The 17,191-nt window shown below is 54.3% G+C and overlaps 2 protein-coding genes across 2 annotated transcripts; both read right to left on the bottom strand.

The window, feature by feature from the left end:
* Positions 1 to 79: 79 nt before the first annotated feature.
* Positions 80 to 3,770, bottom strand: MRPL24 (mitochondrial ribosomal protein L24). The gene is made up of 6 exons (XM_079697911.1): positions 3,651 to 3,770; positions 1,316 to 1,559; positions 1,140 to 1,235; positions 824 to 927; positions 425 to 555; positions 80 to 314 (listed from the first exon to the last, which is right to left on the bottom strand). Exons 2-6 carry the CDS (start codon positions 1,496 to 1,498, stop codon positions 178 to 180), a joined length of 651 nt encoding a protein of 216 aa, XP_079554037.1. The 5' UTR covers positions 1,499 to 1,559; positions 3,651 to 3,770; the 3' UTR covers positions 80 to 177.
* A 1,126-nt stretch (positions 3,771 to 4,896) lies between these two features.
* Positions 4,897 to 14,781, bottom strand: HDGF (heparin binding growth factor). The gene is made up of 6 exons (XM_079725133.1): positions 14,480 to 14,781; positions 8,092 to 8,168; positions 7,809 to 7,947; positions 6,952 to 7,131; positions 6,453 to 6,676; positions 4,897 to 6,251 (listed from the first exon to the last, which is right to left on the bottom strand). The coding sequence occupies exons 1-6, from the start codon at positions 14,564 to 14,566 to the stop codon at positions 6,245 to 6,247; spliced, it is 714 nt and encodes a 237-aa protein (XP_079581259.1). The 5' UTR covers positions 14,567 to 14,781; the 3' UTR covers positions 4,897 to 6,244.
* Positions 14,782 to 17,191: the final 2,410 nt, after the last annotated feature.

The following is a 17,191-nucleotide window of genomic DNA, read 5'->3' on the forward strand; positions in this document are numbered from 1 at the left end:
CATAATATCAGGACAGATGCTCCCTCCCTCAGTCCTTGAAACAGGGGTTAGGGGTGCCAGTCAACCAAAAGACAGCAGCTGCACAGAGGACCCAAGGCTCTTTATTAGAGTCTGAAGAAGAGGTGGCCCCAACCTTCAAGTTTAAGACAAGGAGGGGAGAAGCAGCTCTCCCCAGACTCAATACCAATAGACTTTCTTATGTCTCCGAGTCTCCTGGATCCCCATCGCCTCCATCACCTCCTCCTCCAGTGTCTTTAGACTGGGCACATAGGTTTTTTCTAGAGCATCTTCCACTGATGTGTCTTTGGGGCCATCTATTGAGCCAGAGAAAAGAAGATGGGTGGGAGGGCTTCTTAACATCCCTTACTCCCACTCCCACTCCTCCCACCCCACCCCCCCTTCTTGCCGCCTCACCCAGCCTCACCAATCCATGTTTCAGGGACGATGCCATCAGCTCTGGGAAATTCAGGTTTAGGGATAATTCTTCCTGATGTTGTGGAGACTCGTACCCGCTCTCCTGCCTCAGTGAATCTCCACTCCACCTCAGTGGGTTTCCTAGGGGATAGAAGAAGTGAGGCCAGCCAGGGAGTTAGTTCTCCCTCCTATGTTCCAACCCGGAAGTCAATGACTAAAAACACTAAGGTCACCATCTTGTTTCTCTGCTACCCCTACACTGGGGTTTCCTATGGGGGGTCATGTCCATGAGATGGCCCCTCTCAATTTCCAGCACATCCAACCCACCATTCCCTTTCGATAAATATGGTCAACAGCTGTGTGGACTCAGAGGGCAAGAAACCCTCTGACCAGAGCCCCATGTGCTTACCTGTCCACAGGATCCACAAGTTTGACCTGGTTGTGGAGCAAGGGTGCTTCACTGGGGATCATAGTTCCCCGGTAATCCACGGTCTTGCCAACATAGCGGTAATGCTGTCCAAAAGAGGAGGGGGCTATCAGAACCCAGGAGGTGAGAAGGGGGCTTGCCTACCACAACTCAGAGCATTCAGCCCAACTTGAAAAGTAGAAGGTTCAGTTGTCTCACCGTCCCCTCAGCCAGTCTCTCGCCTCCCTGTGCTGCTCTTAATGGACAGGGACAGATGGCACAGGCTTCCTGAGCATCGCCATCCTCACTCTTCACTTACTGTATTCAGCCCCTCCACGACCACCCAGTTTCGCTGCCGGATAACTTGAACCACTTTGCCTTGCTTCCCAGCGTCCTTGCCTTCTAGGATCTCTACCTGTGGGAAGAGATGACCATCAGGGAGGGAGATCCTCGCCCAGGAGCACCCCGCCACCCTACCCCATCTGAGATTCTCACCCTGTCCCCACAGAACAGATGCCAGTCTTCATCAGAGATAGGTTCCACAGCCACCCGGCGCCGCCTAGTCCCTGGAGGGTTCTTCTTCTTGTCTGACAAGGAGCCTGGGCGGCTCATCCCATAGCGGTAATTGGGAGGCAGAGTGACCTTGGATGCCAAGGCCAGCAGAGCAGAGAGCCGCATGGCTGGAGGCTATGAGAAATCCCCTGGCCGGTGAAAGACCCAGAAATCTTCCTAGTCAGCTCTGGAGTAGGACAGAAAGAAGGGGGCAAAGAAACAAGGGAAGCAACATTTTCTTAAGCACTTACTTCATGGCTCAATGGACTTGATCTTAATGAATCCTCACAAGATATTATCTTTGCTTTACAGATGACGATAGAGACTCAGAGAAGTTAAGTGACTTGTCAATGGTCATAAGGCTACCATGTGGGAGAATCAGCATTCAAAGCCACATATATCTGACTTCAAAGTCCAAAAATTCATTGAGGCCAGGGATCATGTTATCTAGATCACCCTTGAATCCAGCAGATCCCAGTAGGGCTTGGCATGTAGTAGGTACTCAATAAAAAGTTATTTAATAAATGCACCAACAGCAAGATGGAAAGAAAACAAGTAATGGACAAAACACTGGCGTAAAGCCAAAAAGCAGGCAGTTATAAGGTAAAACAAACAGGTGGCAGAGTTAAAAACTGGGATTAAAATGTCCCTACAAAATGTCCAATTCCTAATCTCAATCAGGAAATAACCACTTCTCCGTAAGATAGTTTCTTTTCTAAAGGAAAAGGACCCAGAGCCAGACTCTAGGATTATAGGGTCCTACATTTCCAAACTAAGTATGTACTCTAAGCCTCCCAATTTTGGATAATGGACTAAACCAATGGGGCGGTGAGACAACTGAGGGCAAAAATAATAAGTGCTTCAGTTTGCTGAGCACTTGCTACCTTCCAGTTACCATGCTAAGTGCTTTGCTGTCTCATCTCATTTAAGCCCAAGGACAATTGATGAAGGAGGTACCATTAACCTTGTTTCATAGCTAAGAATAAAGCCTAACTTCAAAGCACAATTAAAGTGCACTCTAATGACATTAAAAGCTCTGGACTGGGAACCAGACAACCTGGGTCTAGTCCCCGCTCCACCATCAACTTATTCTGTGACCCTAGGCAACTTGACTTATGAGCTTCAGTTTCATCAGCCATAAAACTTTACAGGGTTGTTTCTGTCATTTGAGTTATTTTTAACATTTTAACAAAGCAAGGTACAGAATCATGTGGATAGTATTATCCTTTTTTGGGTAAATTAAAAAAAAATATTCTATCACAGACATAAATATTTACAAGAAGGCAACAGGGAACAAATAAAGTACTTGTTTTGGAGATGAGGAAGTCTGGGAGGGCTATTACTTTCTATCTTGTTCCTTTCCATAACGTTTGCATTTTCTAACCACGTACCTTTAAAATAATACATCAACTGGTTTATCTGAACAGTGAGATATCAGATCATTTTTCTTCTCTATACTTCTCAATATGGAAAAGACCTAATATTATTTTTAATTAATGCTGGATGAATGTTAAGGGCCTTGGTGTTCCCATTCAGAATCAAAAAATGCTTAGGGAGCACTACTATGTGACAGGTCTAATGCTGGGAACTTCACTATTCCCAGCATTTGATCTTCACACTGCTCTCCGCGGGAGGTTGACAGGAGACGAGAAAACCAAGGTCCTGAGAGCTGGTGACTTGCCCTAGTTCATATGACTTGATAGAAGCAGAATTCTCTGGCGGCCCAGTGGTTAAGACTCTGCGCTTCCACTGAAGGACTGTAGGGGGCACGGGTTCCAACTCTGGTGGGGGAACTAAGATTCCGCAGAACGCGCAGAGCGGCCAAAAAAAAAAAAAAAATCTTAAGACCCGAGACTCCTGCGTGATTGCTGCAAGACGTCCCTTAACCTCAGCTATTCAAGATCTGAAGCTCTGGGAGGAGATCCCAGAAGCCAGGCCCCTAGATGTTTTCCTTTTTTCCCTCCAAACCCTGGAGAGGCTGGTGCCCTTCCGCAGTGGGGCTTTCATGGCGCGCTCTGGGGCGCCGTGCTAGGTAGTGAGGTAGAACGTCTGCTCCCTCAGACCCCGGCTCCAAAGGCCCCGCCGGCCCCATCTTAGGTACGGGTGATGTCCATCCCCCAGCAGTCTTCAGCAACCACCCGCTCCGAGCTTCCGAAGCAGGGAGACCCCGGACGAGGCGACTGAGCCATGCCAGGGTAAAGGAAGGCTCTTCCCGCTCCCGCTCCCGCTCCCGGACCAGCCCAGAGCTGCCAAAACCTCCGCGCCACGCAGTTCTCACCTCCGCTTCCCGTTGAGCCCCGGAGCCTCCGCCAGTCCCTTCTGCACGTGGGACCTAAGCCCCGCCCCACCGCGTCCCCCGGCTTTCTGGGAAAAGTAGTCTAATGGTACAATGGATGCGCAACAACGATCATCTAGCCTCTCTGCATGCTGGGAGTTGTAGTCCGCTGCTGCAAAGCAAGCGAGAAACAGGAAATTTGGCCTTGTAGGAAATCAAGGAAGCCTAAGAGCACCGTGAAGCACGTCGGGAGTTGAAGGCAAAGCGGAATATGCTATCGCGCCTGGCACATTCCTGCACGTGCTCTGCGTGGAGGCCGCTGGGAATTGTAGTTACTAGAGACGACGGCTCCATTTTCTAGGTGATTGCGGCTTCTTCAAAGCAGAGGGCCTCCCTTTCTAGTGAGGCTACAGTCAATACTCTGCCCGCCCGCCCTCTGCTGGAGGGAGCCAAGGCAGATGAAGAAAGTGTCATAGGCTTTCTAAACTAAGGGATGAAACGTGGGCTCTTCCAATGCCAGTCGATGATCTAGTCACAAAATGTCAGACTGAAAGAAACCTCAGAGAGGATCTAATCCAGCCATTCCACTTAATTCAGGAGTATTGGGAGGATTCCATGCTATCAACCTCCCCGACCCTCATCACGTTATCAGTAGCGGGCATCCCTGGCTTTGCCCTTGAGGGTCAAAGTTGTTTCTACAACCAGCCCCAACACCCTAATTTCCCTGGCCATCGTGAGCTGTGACTGATACTGTCACCTCTCACAGCCTACTTCTTCTTTTAATATTTATTTATTTATTTTGGCTGCACCGTGTCTCAGTTGCAGCACGTGGGATCTTCGTTGAGGCATGCGGAGTTCTTAGTTGTGGCATGCCTGCGGGATCTAGTTCCCTGACCAGGGATCGAACCCAGGTCCCCTGCATTGGGAGCAGGGAGTCCTTCCCATTGGACCATCAGGGAAGTCCCACACCCTACTTCTTGTGCGAACTTTTAAAAAAACTTTCCCAGGTGCTTATGGGGGAAACTGTGTTAAACAGTGGCTGGGCAGAAGTAGAATACTGGGCACAGTATTCTGTGACTTTGCCCTCATGTAGAATTTTAGATATCTCTAACAGACTGAGAATGGAGAAGGCTGGCACACTTTACCTCAATCTGAAAAGTGGATTTGGAAATCATTTGCATTCCCTTTCCCATTCCCCTGCACCATCAGTTAACCAATACACCCCCAAAGAATCAGTCAAAATCCAATGTAGTAATCAATGGGTTTTATTTTCCTAGAACTGAAATCATCTACGGTTCTCAGAGCTAAACTTCCAAAGCTACAGTCAGCAATTTTTCATCAGAGCCCAAGGGAGGGGGGCAAGGGTGAAAGAGACAAGAGACGGAAGAGCCAAATAGACCACTAGAAAGAGGTTGGGAGAGGGCGCTTATTTCCCTCTGGCCTCTCAGTGGGTTACAAATTGGATCTGGTGACAACACTGAGGGGACCAGGTGAGGGTATGTGGATGAGAAATGACACCAGAAGGAACACCAAAGCCCCAACTACAACAAGAAAAGTCATCAAGCCCCAAACAGAAGGGGAGCCTCCAAGTGCACCTCAGAAATGGGGGCAACAGTGGGGAAGAAAGGAGCAGAGTGGGGAGCACACAAAGGGATGGGGGGGTCTTTAAAATTTTTTTTTTGCGATTTTCTTTTATTAAAAACATTTCCTAAAAAATGTGTTTTTTCCTTTATGTCTGGGTGACGTATATGACTGTAGGCTGGCCTTGAGCACTGTGGGGACAGGGAAAAGGGCAGCTAAGGGTCTCCCCAGGGCATCCCATCTCTGGCCTGAGGTCTAAAGGTGGATGGATACTCCTCAACACTCCCATCCAAGCTGGGTGAAGTCAACCCTTCAGATCTCAGGTCCTTGACCCAAAGAACTTGGAAGACCCCAAATCTTTTGATGATAAACTGTAACTCCCATAACGCCTAGGGTTGGCGTAAGAGAATGGGCATCGTCAACCATCACGGATTTATGGAAGGGAGCCCCTCTCCCACAAGCTGTCCCACTTTCCCTGAATCCAGGTAGCTGGGAGAACAGGTGTGGGAGGACGGGACAGGATGCCATCCTCTTGCCCACTCCCCCAACCCAATTGGAAGATTGCCCCTCCCAGGCCCCAGAAGCCCACCGTGCTACTTATTCTCCATCCCTTCCACTCATAGCCCTGATCCCGACCAACCCAGAGGTCTAGAATGCCCGGGGAAGGGCGAGAGGGGTGTCAGAAGATGGAACTAGCCAGTCCAGGCCCTAACAAATACACTGGGAAACAGCTCCAGGCAGGGAGGGACACAGTGGCCTCATCTCATCCCACAGAGCAGAAGACATGGACCTGACTCAGGTCACAGGGGTGTGGGGACATGGAGGTGAGGGCCAGGTGGCCTGCCCCATCTGGGTCAATCACCAGGGTCTGAGCTCAGAAGGGGGAGAGTGAGTGGAAGAGGAGAGTGGGTTGGGGTGGGGAAGGGGTTCCCAGTTTGCAGGCCATGGCCAGTTTCCCCAGTAGCACCCAGACAGCAGCAGGAACGGGGCGGGGGCTCCTCTTGAAACATTGGTGGCTACAGGCTGCGGGGGAGGGTTGGAGGGGAGAAGGGTTAATGGTGTGGCCTTGGCCTGGCCGGGCCCCAGCCAGTGCCGGCCTCCTGGGAGAGCCCACCCTGCCTCCCTGGAGGCTGACTGCTACAGGCCCTCCTCCTCCTCCTCCTCCTCTCAGCAGGTGGCTGGGCCCTCCCAGCCCAGCTGCCAAGGGGCAGGGGGCTCACTCACCTCTCATGATCTCTGATGCCCGGGGCCTCAGCATCTTCCTTGGCAGCCTCTTCCTCTTCTTCCTCCTCTTCTTCCTCCTGAGGAGGCCCCCGGCCAGAGCCCGGCTCAGAGGGGGTGCTGTTCTTCTCCGCCTCCACTGGAACGGGCCTCTCACCCTCCAAGGTGGCCCCTTCCTTCTCCTCCGCTTCGGGGTCTTCTGTCTCCTTGGGACGTTTGGGGGAGTCCTGGGCAGGGTTAGCAGAGATGAGGTGGGCTGAGGCTAGAGAGGGAGGACACCAGCCTCCCCCTCCTTTCCCCAGAGGCTCTCCTTCCTAGGCAGACCCACAGTCCTCCAGCCCTCTGCTAGCTGAGATGTCTCCTGTGTCCCATCTTCTCAGCAAGGGACTCCCCAAGACTAGGGGCTGAGTCTGTCTCTCAGACGGGCACTCCCTGAAAAAGTCGTAACTTCCCTCCTCAGACTAGGAGCCTTGCTCCGGGGCCCCAGGTAGGGGGCAGTTACCTCCAGCAGGTCTCCCGCTCTCCTCTTCAGCGCCCCCTTCTCATTCTTCTCCTTGGTCGGCTCATCAATGACCAGCTTCCCTTCCTCATCACTGCTCCCTTCGGCATTCCCCTTCTTATCGCCATCACCCTCGGTGGCTTCGGGCTCGGGCTCTTCCACACAGCTCTTTTTCTGGGACGACTGTGGCGGAGACAGCAAAGGCTGAGTGGCACCAGCGACTGCCACGCTGGGCCCCCTCCCCAGACCCCTCCCTCGGCCACTCACTCCTTCCTTCTCCCACCGTTCCCCCGCCCCCACCCAGGTGCCCAGTCTCACAAGTGATTTGAGACCCACCTCTGTCGGATTAGCCCCGGGGTAAACCCACTGGCCGGGCAGGCAGGGCTCTGTGCAGGAGGGGGGAGGGCTGGAGCAGGAGGCAAAACCTCGGGTCAACTTCTCCCAGAGGGAGCTGGGACCCTTTCCCCGCCAACCCCCGCCCCCCACCCTCCCGCCTCATCCTGCCCGGCTCACGAGCACCTCCTCCTGGAAGCCTTTGTGGAAAGAGTTAAGGCCACATCCTATACTCACACTGGGCCTGCCAAAGGCCTGTCCCCACTTACCGCCTCCATCCTGTTCCTGCCCCCCCAAGCGCTGTCTAACAGGTGGCCCCTGACCACAGCTACATCACACACCCGGAACCCCTTCCCCTCTGCAGGAAGCCTCCCCCAACCCCCCACCCCACGAGCTCCTACTCTGAAAGCCCTGGTGTTGGTGTCTGAGCCCCCGGTTCCTGAAGCATCACATGTGGGCCCAGGGGCTCCCGGCACCTATGGCCACACCCGCTTTCCAGGAGGTCTCTGGGGCGGATGGCAGCTCACCTGGTAGCCAGAAGCCTTGACGGTAGGGTTGTTCTCGATCTCCCACAGCCCCTCGCTGAACCCTTTCCGTTTGTTGGGCTTGCCAAACTTCTCCTTGGACTCCTCGTAAGGGAAGAGGTCTTTGGGGCCCAGGAATGCCCTGGTGAGAGATGGGAGACTGTGCTCTCGAGTCCCTCACTGCATCTGAGCTGCGCAGCCCGATAGGGAAGGCGTGCCGTCACCACTGCTCTTTCCCCAAAGTGGTCCCCCCCGTGGCCCTCCCCACCTCTGCCCCCTCACTCACGTCTCGTGGGTCCCGAAAAAAAAGACTTGGTATTTGTTGGCTGTTGATTTCACGGCAGCCTCAGGCATCTCGTCAATCTGAGAGTAAGATGAGTAAAGTGAGCGTGAGCTGGAGTCTTGAGGTCATGAATTTGGGGCTGGAGGGTAGGGGTTAAGGGGCTGATCTCTAAGGCACATCTGTGAAAAATCAGACTGAGAGAGACCCAGGAGTTCACCAAAGGGGTTTCTGAACCATTTTTAGCAGTGTGACTTTGTTCAAAAGAAGTCAGGCATAAAAGCCCAGTAGAATCCCCGCCTCTCTTTCACAAACCAAACAGCGTCCATAAACAGATCCTGCCCATAAAGCTCCATGTCTTTGCCATCACCCTGGTCCAACCACTGTCCCCTCTTGCCTGGACTGAAACCACAGCCTCCCTCTCTTCTCTCAGTCCCCATTCTTGCCCCACTACAACCCATTCTCCACACTGCAGCCAGAGGGGGCCTTTCCAAGTGTGGGTCTGAGCATTCCATTCCCCCTGCTAGAAACCTTTCGGTGGCTTTTCAGGACTCTAGGGCCCTCCTGTTCACCATTCTCCGTAATGTCAAGGTCTGAATTCCAATGCTGCCAACAGTATTTGTATGGGTTTGGGCAACTGAGAGAACCTCAATTTTCTCAACTGTAAAATGGAGATGGTCACAGTACTTAAGCCATAGCGTTGTAAGGATTAAATGACCATAATGTAGTACGTCCCGCATATGTGTCTGCTATCATTATCCTCTCCCCAGTACGCTGCCCTTCTGCTCTCTGCTCCAGCCACACTGACCTTTCAGTCAGTGTGGTCTCCTATACTAACTAGTCTCCTATATTAACTCCTGATCAGCCTTCCAACCTCAGCCCCATCTTCACTTCCTCCAGAAAGCTTCCCCATCTCTCCCAACCTGGTCGGCTTCCCAGATAAAACTCTCAGCACCTCTCCTTCACAGTGCTTTTCACAATTCCAGTTTTACAGTTCTTCATGTTACCATCTGATTAATGTCTACATGGACTATACCTGCCCCGAGAACAGAGAGGTCTCTTTATGAGTCCAGCACAGTCTAGCATCCAGTGAGTGCACAGCGAAGATATGCTGAATGACTCTATCAAACAGACAAAAGCAGCCTGCTCTGACTGAAGTGCAGAGGTGAGGCCAAGGGGCTGCCTATTCAATATCCCCCATCAGTAGCAGCTCCAAAAGACTTCTGGGGAACTCTGTGAAAGTCATGTGATGTAGTCAGACTCTCTCATTTTACAGACAAGGAAACTGAGGCCCAGAAGAGAAAAGTGATTTGCCCAAGATGATAGGACAAGTTAGTGAGGGCCAGATTTCAGAACTAGAGCTCCTGACTTGATCCTCTGCCTCAAATGTCCTGGGGGCACAAGGGATGCTGTGGTGGAGAAGGTGCAGAGGTCTGAGGTCAGGGAAATGGTGAGAGGCAGTGGCCCAGATAGCCTCTCCCAGGTCAGGCCCTGGAAGCCCAGGCCAAGCTGAGCTGGGGGCGGGGGGAGGGGGTGTGGGGGACGGGGGAAGAGGACTACAACTCCCAGCAACACTTGCAGCAGCCCTAGCGGCCGGGCTTCCCACCGGACAGAGGCCAGGTGGCCATGTTGGCTGGGGCCCGGGGTGCAGATAGGAAAGAGACAGACAGGCCAAGGCAGTGATTAAACACACAGAGACTAGGACAGAGTGCCTGACTGGGGGCCTGGGGAGACAGGGAGGCTAGGTGGATGGAAATAAGCTGAGACACACCCAGGAGATGGGATGGAACCTGAGCAAGAATCTGAGGGGCATCTTGCTCCAGACATGGAGTCTTCAAGCTCCTGAGCACCTCCCCCCTTGCCCTGTGGCCTCTGGGGACAGAGGTCCAGCCCCTCCCCCCCAGGAAGGCCCAGCACAAACTGGGCCCTCCCCACAACCGGGAGACACTGGGGTGTGAGAGCTGGGGGTGGAAAGGCACGCTGTCCCCCACCCCAGCTCAATCCCCATCGCCATGACAACCCAACCCCGCCCCCGGGGCCACTCAGCAACCAGGAATGTGACTGCCCCTCCCCCCCAGGCCCTCTCTCCAGATTGGGGAGGAGGGGACACTCACACACACCCCACCCCCAAGCCTGGAGTCTGGCACCTGAGTCCCTGGCTGTGCCTGAAACTAGAGCTAGGGCTGAGGGCTGGGGGCCCTTCTCAGGAAGGCAGAGCTGGGGTGTGGGCAAAGGAGGAGCCAGTCCTCTGCCAGGATACCTGGGTCCTGTTGCTAGCGCCCCACCCTCCCCTCAGAGGGGGAAGCAAAAAATAAAATGAGGGGCTCCAGGGCTTAGAGATCCCAGGAGACAGGCATAGGACAATAATAGCAAAAGCTCTTTCCTAGGCCTCTTCTTGGTGGATCTTTGTGCACCAGGAAAGAGGGCGGTGGGGCGGGGTGGAATATCTAAGGGTCCCAGCTGGGAACTACTTTGGGCTCTGCATTTTCAGTGCCACACTTGAGCCAAGACGTTAACAGGCTTGTAGGAAACATGTGATGAAAAGGGAGAAACTGCGGCTCAGGAAAGGGGTGGTGGTGAGTGAAGGGGTCAGAAACAGGAGACATGAGGTCCTCTCAAGGACCTCAGACCAGGCAAAGCAGCGCTCTGCCCATCAGTCTCTTTCCCGTGGGAAGCAAACTCAAAGAGAGGTAGCTGAACGCTGTGACAGGGGATCCAGGAGGCCACCAGCTGCCCAGCCTCAGGGGCGGGGGAGAAACCAAAGAATGGATGGGAATTAAAAATAGACAGAACGGGACACACCAGATATACCCGCCCTGCTGACTTCTAGCCAGATAAAGGGTAGGTCGAGAGGAAAGAGGGAGACCAGGGGCCTGGGCAGATGGGCATCTACCCCCAAAGCATAAAGCCACCCCAATCCCACCTCACCTCGAGTGCAGGCACCTGTGGGGGAAGGGCCAGGAGAGGTGTGCTCCTTTTACTTAATGGAATTCCCAACCCCTCACCCCAAAAAGGGGAGACATTCCTTCTCTAGTGGACCCTTCATCCTTCAAGCCACAAAGGAAATGTCTTTCTGCATTTGGAAGTGAAGGGAGGTTCTTCGTCGACGACATAGAGGATATGAGGTCTCAGGGGAGGCCTGTACTCCCAATACAGACATGTGTCTCCCAGGCGGTGCCTTTATATCCAGGTTGTGACTCAGAACAAGTGAGTCAAAGCTAAGTGGGTCAGGGTGGGGCCAGATGAGTGCTGGGTACCCCACTGCACCTCCTCCACTGGCCAAGAGGGGAGTGGGCTCTGCTACTTCTCAGCCATTCCAGGAATCCTGGCAAGTTACTCCCCCCCCAACCCGGCCCGGGGCTCATCCACTCCCACCCCACCCCCACCCCCACCCCCACCCTCTGCCCTCTGCATGTGCCTCATTCCATCACACAGGCCTGAGCACAAGAAGTCCCATCCTCTCAGAGCCCAGGACACCTTCTAAGGCCTGAAGTACCCAGGTGAGGAGTGGGGAGAGAGGACGGAACACCTCTCCCCCAGCCTCATACCAAATCCAGGCCCGGGGTGCCAGCTCAGCACATAGAAAGGCAGCAGAGAAGGCTAAGCCCACCCTGACTGCAAGCCAGGGTTCTGACCACCACACCCAAGGCCCAGGCCCAACCTGACCCGCGAACCATAAAAAGTGGGGCAGGAGACAGTTGGGGCCAGGAAAGTGTGGCAAGCCCAAGAGGCAGAAAAGAGAAGGTGGTGCCTGGATGTGGGGGAAGGGCAGAGGGAGGACAGATGGGCGAGGCCCTCTGGCTGCTCAGGTTTTCTGGGACTGTGAAACAGGAAGTGGAGAAAGGAGGAAGGAACCTAAGGGGGAAAATCCCTGAGTCTTGGAGGTTAATTGTTAAGTGCTTGGAGATCCCCCAGGAAGTCAGGCAGGAGGAAGAGGAAAGGAGAAGGTTAAGATGGAGTCACACCATCCTTCCAGGCAGGTCTTGCCTACCACGTGGTCCCTCTGGCTGAACTCTCCAACACTGGGCTGTTCCAGTCTCACCCAGAGTCAGCCATCCTCCCCAGAAGCAGGGGCTGAGGAAGGAAAGCCCACACAGTGGCCTTCACCATGGCTGAGGACTCTGGTTGCCTATTAGATGGAACAGTCAGCAAGGCCCCCCTCCTCCTCCTCCATCTCAGGAGGAGCCAGGCCCCCCTTCAGGCTCTGCCACTCACAAGACTAAGACAGCACCCAAGGATGGTGAGGAGACTCAGATTTGTCTGCTCTTTTGGTGCTCAAGGAGAATGTATTAGGAAGATAACAACCTTGGGTGTACCAGTCCCTCCAATTTTCAGAATCAAGACCCAGAGCACAGGCAAAGGGTGGGGTCCTATCTCTTTGGGATCCAGTCTGATCTCCCTCCCCCAACCCGAACTTTATCTAAAGGGCCCAGGCCTCAACAGAGCAAGAGACTGCCTCCCTGTCCCACCCTTCTGTCCTGGAGGCCTAGGGTGAACAGAGGAAATGGACAGCATCCCCAGTCCCAGGCACTGCCCTCACTCCAAAGGCTACCAGAAACCTGAAGGTCTTCTTCACAGGGGCCAAGGTGGGTCTGCATGGGCCCCCCTTTCTCTCTTCCCTGCAGCCTGAAGGGGTTCCCTACAACCCCCGTTCCAGCTGAGCCCCCTCCCCAGTCTCTGGACTTTGTCCCACCCCCAGGAGGTAGGAGCAGTAGAGACCTGTGTTCAGTTCTTGCCCTGCCCACCAGGACCTTGGCATCTGGACCAAGAAGCCAGATGGATCAAAGGTGCAGGGTAAAGTACATGAGTGTTCGCACACCACACACATACATGCACACACAAGGCTGTCTGTGGCTGCTTCCTCACACTGCCCCCCACCCCCCAAACCCAAGTCCCCTAGGAGGCCCTGGAGGCTTGGGAGAGCCCTGCTGCACTCTGTACTTCACTCCCATTCCAGAGGCCAGACATCTAGAAGTTTCAGGGAACAAGGAGCTCAAGGCATATGGGATTAGGTATATTCCTCAGGAGAGGGTACTGAGTGAGGAAGGGTCTCCTGGACTTTCTCGGAGTGGCCCCAAAGTCGGTCTGGACACTCTTAACAGGACCCAAGGGAGCCTGGGGCAACTTCCTAAGCTCAGAGCAGGGTCTGGCCCAGATGAAGACACAAACTCATGTGGAAAAGAGCAACCCACAGCCATAAGGCAGTTCTGCACTTGGCCCCCTTGCCCAGGAGACTCCCTCCCGCTACTCCTCTCTGCCCTTGGATTACACTCTACAGGAGTCCTATACTCTAGGGCCGATACCAAAGGCCTCTCTCTACACCAACGTTGAAATAAGGTGCCAGAGACACTGTGCCCTGTGACACCCCCAACCTCCTCCAGCACCCTCTGGCAACCTCCCTTACTCCTTACTTCATCTGTCTCAGTTCTTAGGGGAAACATGATGAATGCGCCAGGCTGGACATTTGGGCCCCACCCTCCCACCTGGCCAGGTGCTGGGGTGGGGGGGAGGGTGGGCGCCTCACATTGGCGGGCTGAATCAACCACATGGCAGACTGGGCCGTTCTGGCGGGAGAGGCTCAGAAATGGGGAGGAGAAGCAACTCGGGTTCCCCCCACCTCCACTGAGGCAGGGCAGTCTGGACTGGACTTCCCAATCCCAACAAGGGCTCTGCCACCTTCAGCCCCCAATCTGAGTCGGCAGCATACGGAGAAATATTTTTGTGGGGCTGATGAGTGAAGGGTACTAGCCGGTAATTTCCAAGCTAGACGGATCCCCTCTTCTGCCGCCCCCCAACGATTCCTCGACCCTCCCAACTTCAGACCTCTTACGGATGCCCCAAACCAAAGTTTTCTAGAAGCGAACTCCGCCTCCATCTAGCCTTTCAGGGCTGAGATCCTTCTTAACCATCTAATGTAGGAAGAGGAGAGTTTGAACTGGGGGTAACAATCAGTGAAGAAACTGGGGGTCTCTAAGGGGGTCCCTGAAGGGGGGTAGCCGTGGCGCCTGGGGGGGTGAGTGGGAGGAGTTACACTGCTGGCCCAAACCCAGGCAGCGCGCCCGAAACCGCTGGGAGTATGGGGGCTGGGGGCGGAACTGAGCACGCGGAGCCGGGGGCCGGGAAGTGACCGGCGCCCTCAGATCCCCACGCCGCGCACACGCCACCACGCGCGGACGCCGTGTGGCCAGGTGTTCGCCGCTGCCGCCACCACCACCCCCACCACCCCGCCTCCACCATTATATAACCGGCGGGTGGGCTTGAGTTGCTCGGGCAAGATTCGGGGACTCAGACGCCCCCCACCCCCACCCCCTCCGCGCGGAGCGCTCTTGCCCTCCCGGGTGTTATGCAACCCAAGTCTGGAGGTGGATAGGGGGCGGCGGGCCGCCCTGCTCACCCGGGCCGGCCAGTGTGGGTAGCCCTTCATCTTGGCGAACACCAGGTCCCCGCATTTGTACTCCTTCTGCCGGTTGGATCGCGACATGGCGGGGCTCCGGGCGCCCCGGGCTCCGCGCCGGGCCGGAAAGCGCGAGCCCAAGTTTGCGCGTGCGGCGGTGGCGGCGCCGCTCCGCTCCGGCCCTCGCGCGGCCCCCGCCTCGATGGTGGCCCCCGGCCCGGGCTCCGGCGCGGCCACGGCGTCTCCGCCCGCGCGCCGCACGGACGGGGCGGGCGCGGATCGGGGGCAACGCTCCGGCGCGATGGGTGCGCGCTCGTGCAGTTGTTTGTGTTTGAAATTCAATTGCTCCCTCCGCTGCGCGAGGCCTCTTCCTCCACCCCCCTCCAGGTCCCCACTCCTCCTCCTCCTCCCTCCTCCCTTTCTCACTCCTCCTCCTCCCTCCTCCGCGCTCCCTCCCGCGGCGGTTTGATGAGTGCGGCTTCTTGACGCCCTGTGCCTGCCACTGCCCGACGCCCAACCTGGAGCCGCCTGGCGGTGCGCGGCGACACAGGCGTGAGGAGCCGATTGCCGAGCAAGCCGAGTAGGCTTTGTGTGCCCGCTGTCGGTGGGTGCCCGCCCGCCCGGGAGGAGCTGGCGCCCGGCAGGACGGAGCGGCCTGGCGCCCCTCCCCCGGCCCCGCGGGTCGCTCCCAACTGCGGCTTCGGTGCTGCCAACTGTCGACGTTTAGGCGCAGTGTCTCCCTGCCCTCGGCTCCATCCCTATCCACGAATGTTTGCTGGGCACCCTGTGCATGGCAGCGTGCTGGGCGCCGGGGCGAGGGCTGGGCACCGCGACCCTGAGCGCACAGAGGTTTGGCCTGGACCTCGACGTGCTTACAGTCTGTGGGGTGGCTCCTGAAACGTCGGGGATTGCGCCCTACGACGGCCTTTGTGGAATTCGGTATCGAGGAAGCTTCGGAGGGGTTGTGGCACAAAGTGGCCACGTTCCATGTGCATTAGACAGGTCTCGGTTCTCTGCTACTTCCTGGCAAAAGAGATCTGGGCTTTACCACCAGTTAAGCCCTCAAAGATGAGCTCTGTTCTAGTGGGAAGAGACAGTAGAATGCCAGTAAATCCCAAACCATCGATAAAACGTGAAGTCACTAGCTCTCTTGGGGCGGTGAGAGTGGGGGAAAATCTGGGAAGGCTTCACAAAGTGGTGACTTTTGAGTTGGGCCTTAAAGGACGAATGTGATCCTGCCGGATTCCGGAGACTACATTTTAGACTAGGTTATATGTTAAGAACTGATAGAGCCAAAACTTGAATTCACGTCGCTTACCATTAAGCCAAACCAAGACTTTGCCGTAATTACATCTTTGATTTACTGTCACTCTGTTGATCTTGGATTTGCCGAAATTCCAGATACCTATGGTAACTTAGAAATAAGCTATTTGGATCTTATAGTATGTCCAGATCCTTAAAATTTTGCAACAAAATATTCTAGGTTTGAAGAGATAAAATATGTGTGTTTTTCTTCGCACAAGTTTCCTGATCCTGCTTCAAAGCATATGCAAAGTCTCCCTGAAAAAGAAGCACAGGATGAAGCCAAAAGGCTCAGATCCACATCCTACCCTGCTGTTCACTAGTCATGAGAACTTGGGCTACCCCCGAACTTCTCCCTGAGCCTCAGTTTCTTCAGCTGTGAGATGGGATCACATTACTTTCCTGCCAACATCACAGACATGGAAGGGCTGCTTATCATTAGCCGAGGCCTGACCTTGCTCCCTGCAGACCTTCATATCAGTTGGTTGTCCTTATGTCCATGGCAATGCATTTCACAATTTTTGCCTTTATAAAATGTGGCCTCTCAGCATAATCCCACCTTGTGATGGGAGTCCTCTGGCCCTGTCCACAGGCACTCCAGGCCCCAGGCTGCTGGCACAGCAGGGCACTCTGCAAGGTCCTCATGCATGCCCTCAGCCACAGACTTGTCGATTTGTTTCAATAGCAAATCCAAACTTGTTGCAACAGAGCAGCTAGATCCCAGTTGGTGTTTACTCTACCATGCATTCCAGTTTGAAATGCAGTCAGTGTGATAGTCCAGATTCTGTCAGGCTAATACCCTTCTTTGTTGTTCTTATTGTTGTTAGGAGAGAATCTTGTCACAAGTTCTTAGAAATGTTTCAGTAAATCCAGTGTCACAATTGGTTTCCTTTTATTTAGTGTTCAGGCCAGTATTATAAGTATGCCGTTTCAGTGCAAGAAACATGTTTTTTAAACTATTTTCCAATTTAGCACACCCCAATTTAGTTTAAACCAAAGACTCCTATCCATTTCTCCACTTTGTTGCATGGAGATGGCAATAAGGCTTCTTAAATTCTTTTGCAACAAATCTCTTGGGCCTGTCATTCAGTCTGCCATGCAGATGCTGGTTGCAATAAAACAACCAGGGTTCCCTTTGTTGCAATAATCTCCCAGGCCTTGGTTGCAATTTAATATCCAAGTTCTCCTTACAATAACATCATCAACCAATTCACAGCTGCCCCTAACAACCAAGCCAAGAGCCACAGAGGGTCAGTTACAGAGGCGGGCATAAACCTGCTTCCTCTGGGATTCAGGTCTAATTTAGAGCTTTGCAGACTTTAATGTGCAAATGAATCACCTGGGGATCCTCTTAAAAAGCAGATTCTAACTCAGTAGGTGCGGGGTGCCCACATTTCTATTTCATCACCC

This window comes from Hyperoodon ampullatus (assembly GCF_949752795.1).
Source record: "Hyperoodon ampullatus genome assembly, chromosome: 2".
In the NCBI taxonomy this organism is placed as follows: domain Eukaryota; kingdom Metazoa; phylum Chordata; class Mammalia; order Artiodactyla; family Ziphiidae; genus Hyperoodon; species Hyperoodon ampullatus.

What these genes read in the sequence shown, in the direction of transcription:
- MRPL24 (XM_079697911.1), bottom strand. Translation starts at nt 1,498, where the DNA reads ATGCGGCTCTCTGCTCTGCTGGCCTTGGCATCCAAGGTCACTCTGCCT. An exon ending in CTTGTGGATCCTGTGGACAG is followed by an intron (nt 556 to 823) that starts GTAAGCACATGG and finishes TCTATCCCCTAG; the next exon opens with GAAACCCACTGAGGTGGAGT. An exon ending in CGTCCCTGAAACATGGATTG is followed by an intron (nt 315 to 424) that starts GTGAGGCTGGGT and finishes CTGGCTCAATAG; the next exon opens with ATGGCCCCAAAGACACATCA.
- HDGF (XM_079725133.1), bottom strand. Translation starts at nt 14,566, where the DNA reads ATGTCGCGATCCAACCGGCAGAAGGAGTACAAATGCGGGGACCTGGTG. An exon ending in TCAAGGCTTCTGGCTACCAG is followed by an intron (nt 7,132 to 7,808) that starts GTGAGCTGCCAT and finishes TCTCCGCCACAG; the next exon opens with TCGTCCCAGAAAAAGAGCTG. An exon ending in GAGCGGGAGACCTGCTGGAG is followed by an intron (nt 6,677 to 6,951) that starts GTAACTGCCCCC and finishes AACCCTGCCCAG; the next exon opens with GACTCCCCCAAACGTCCCAA.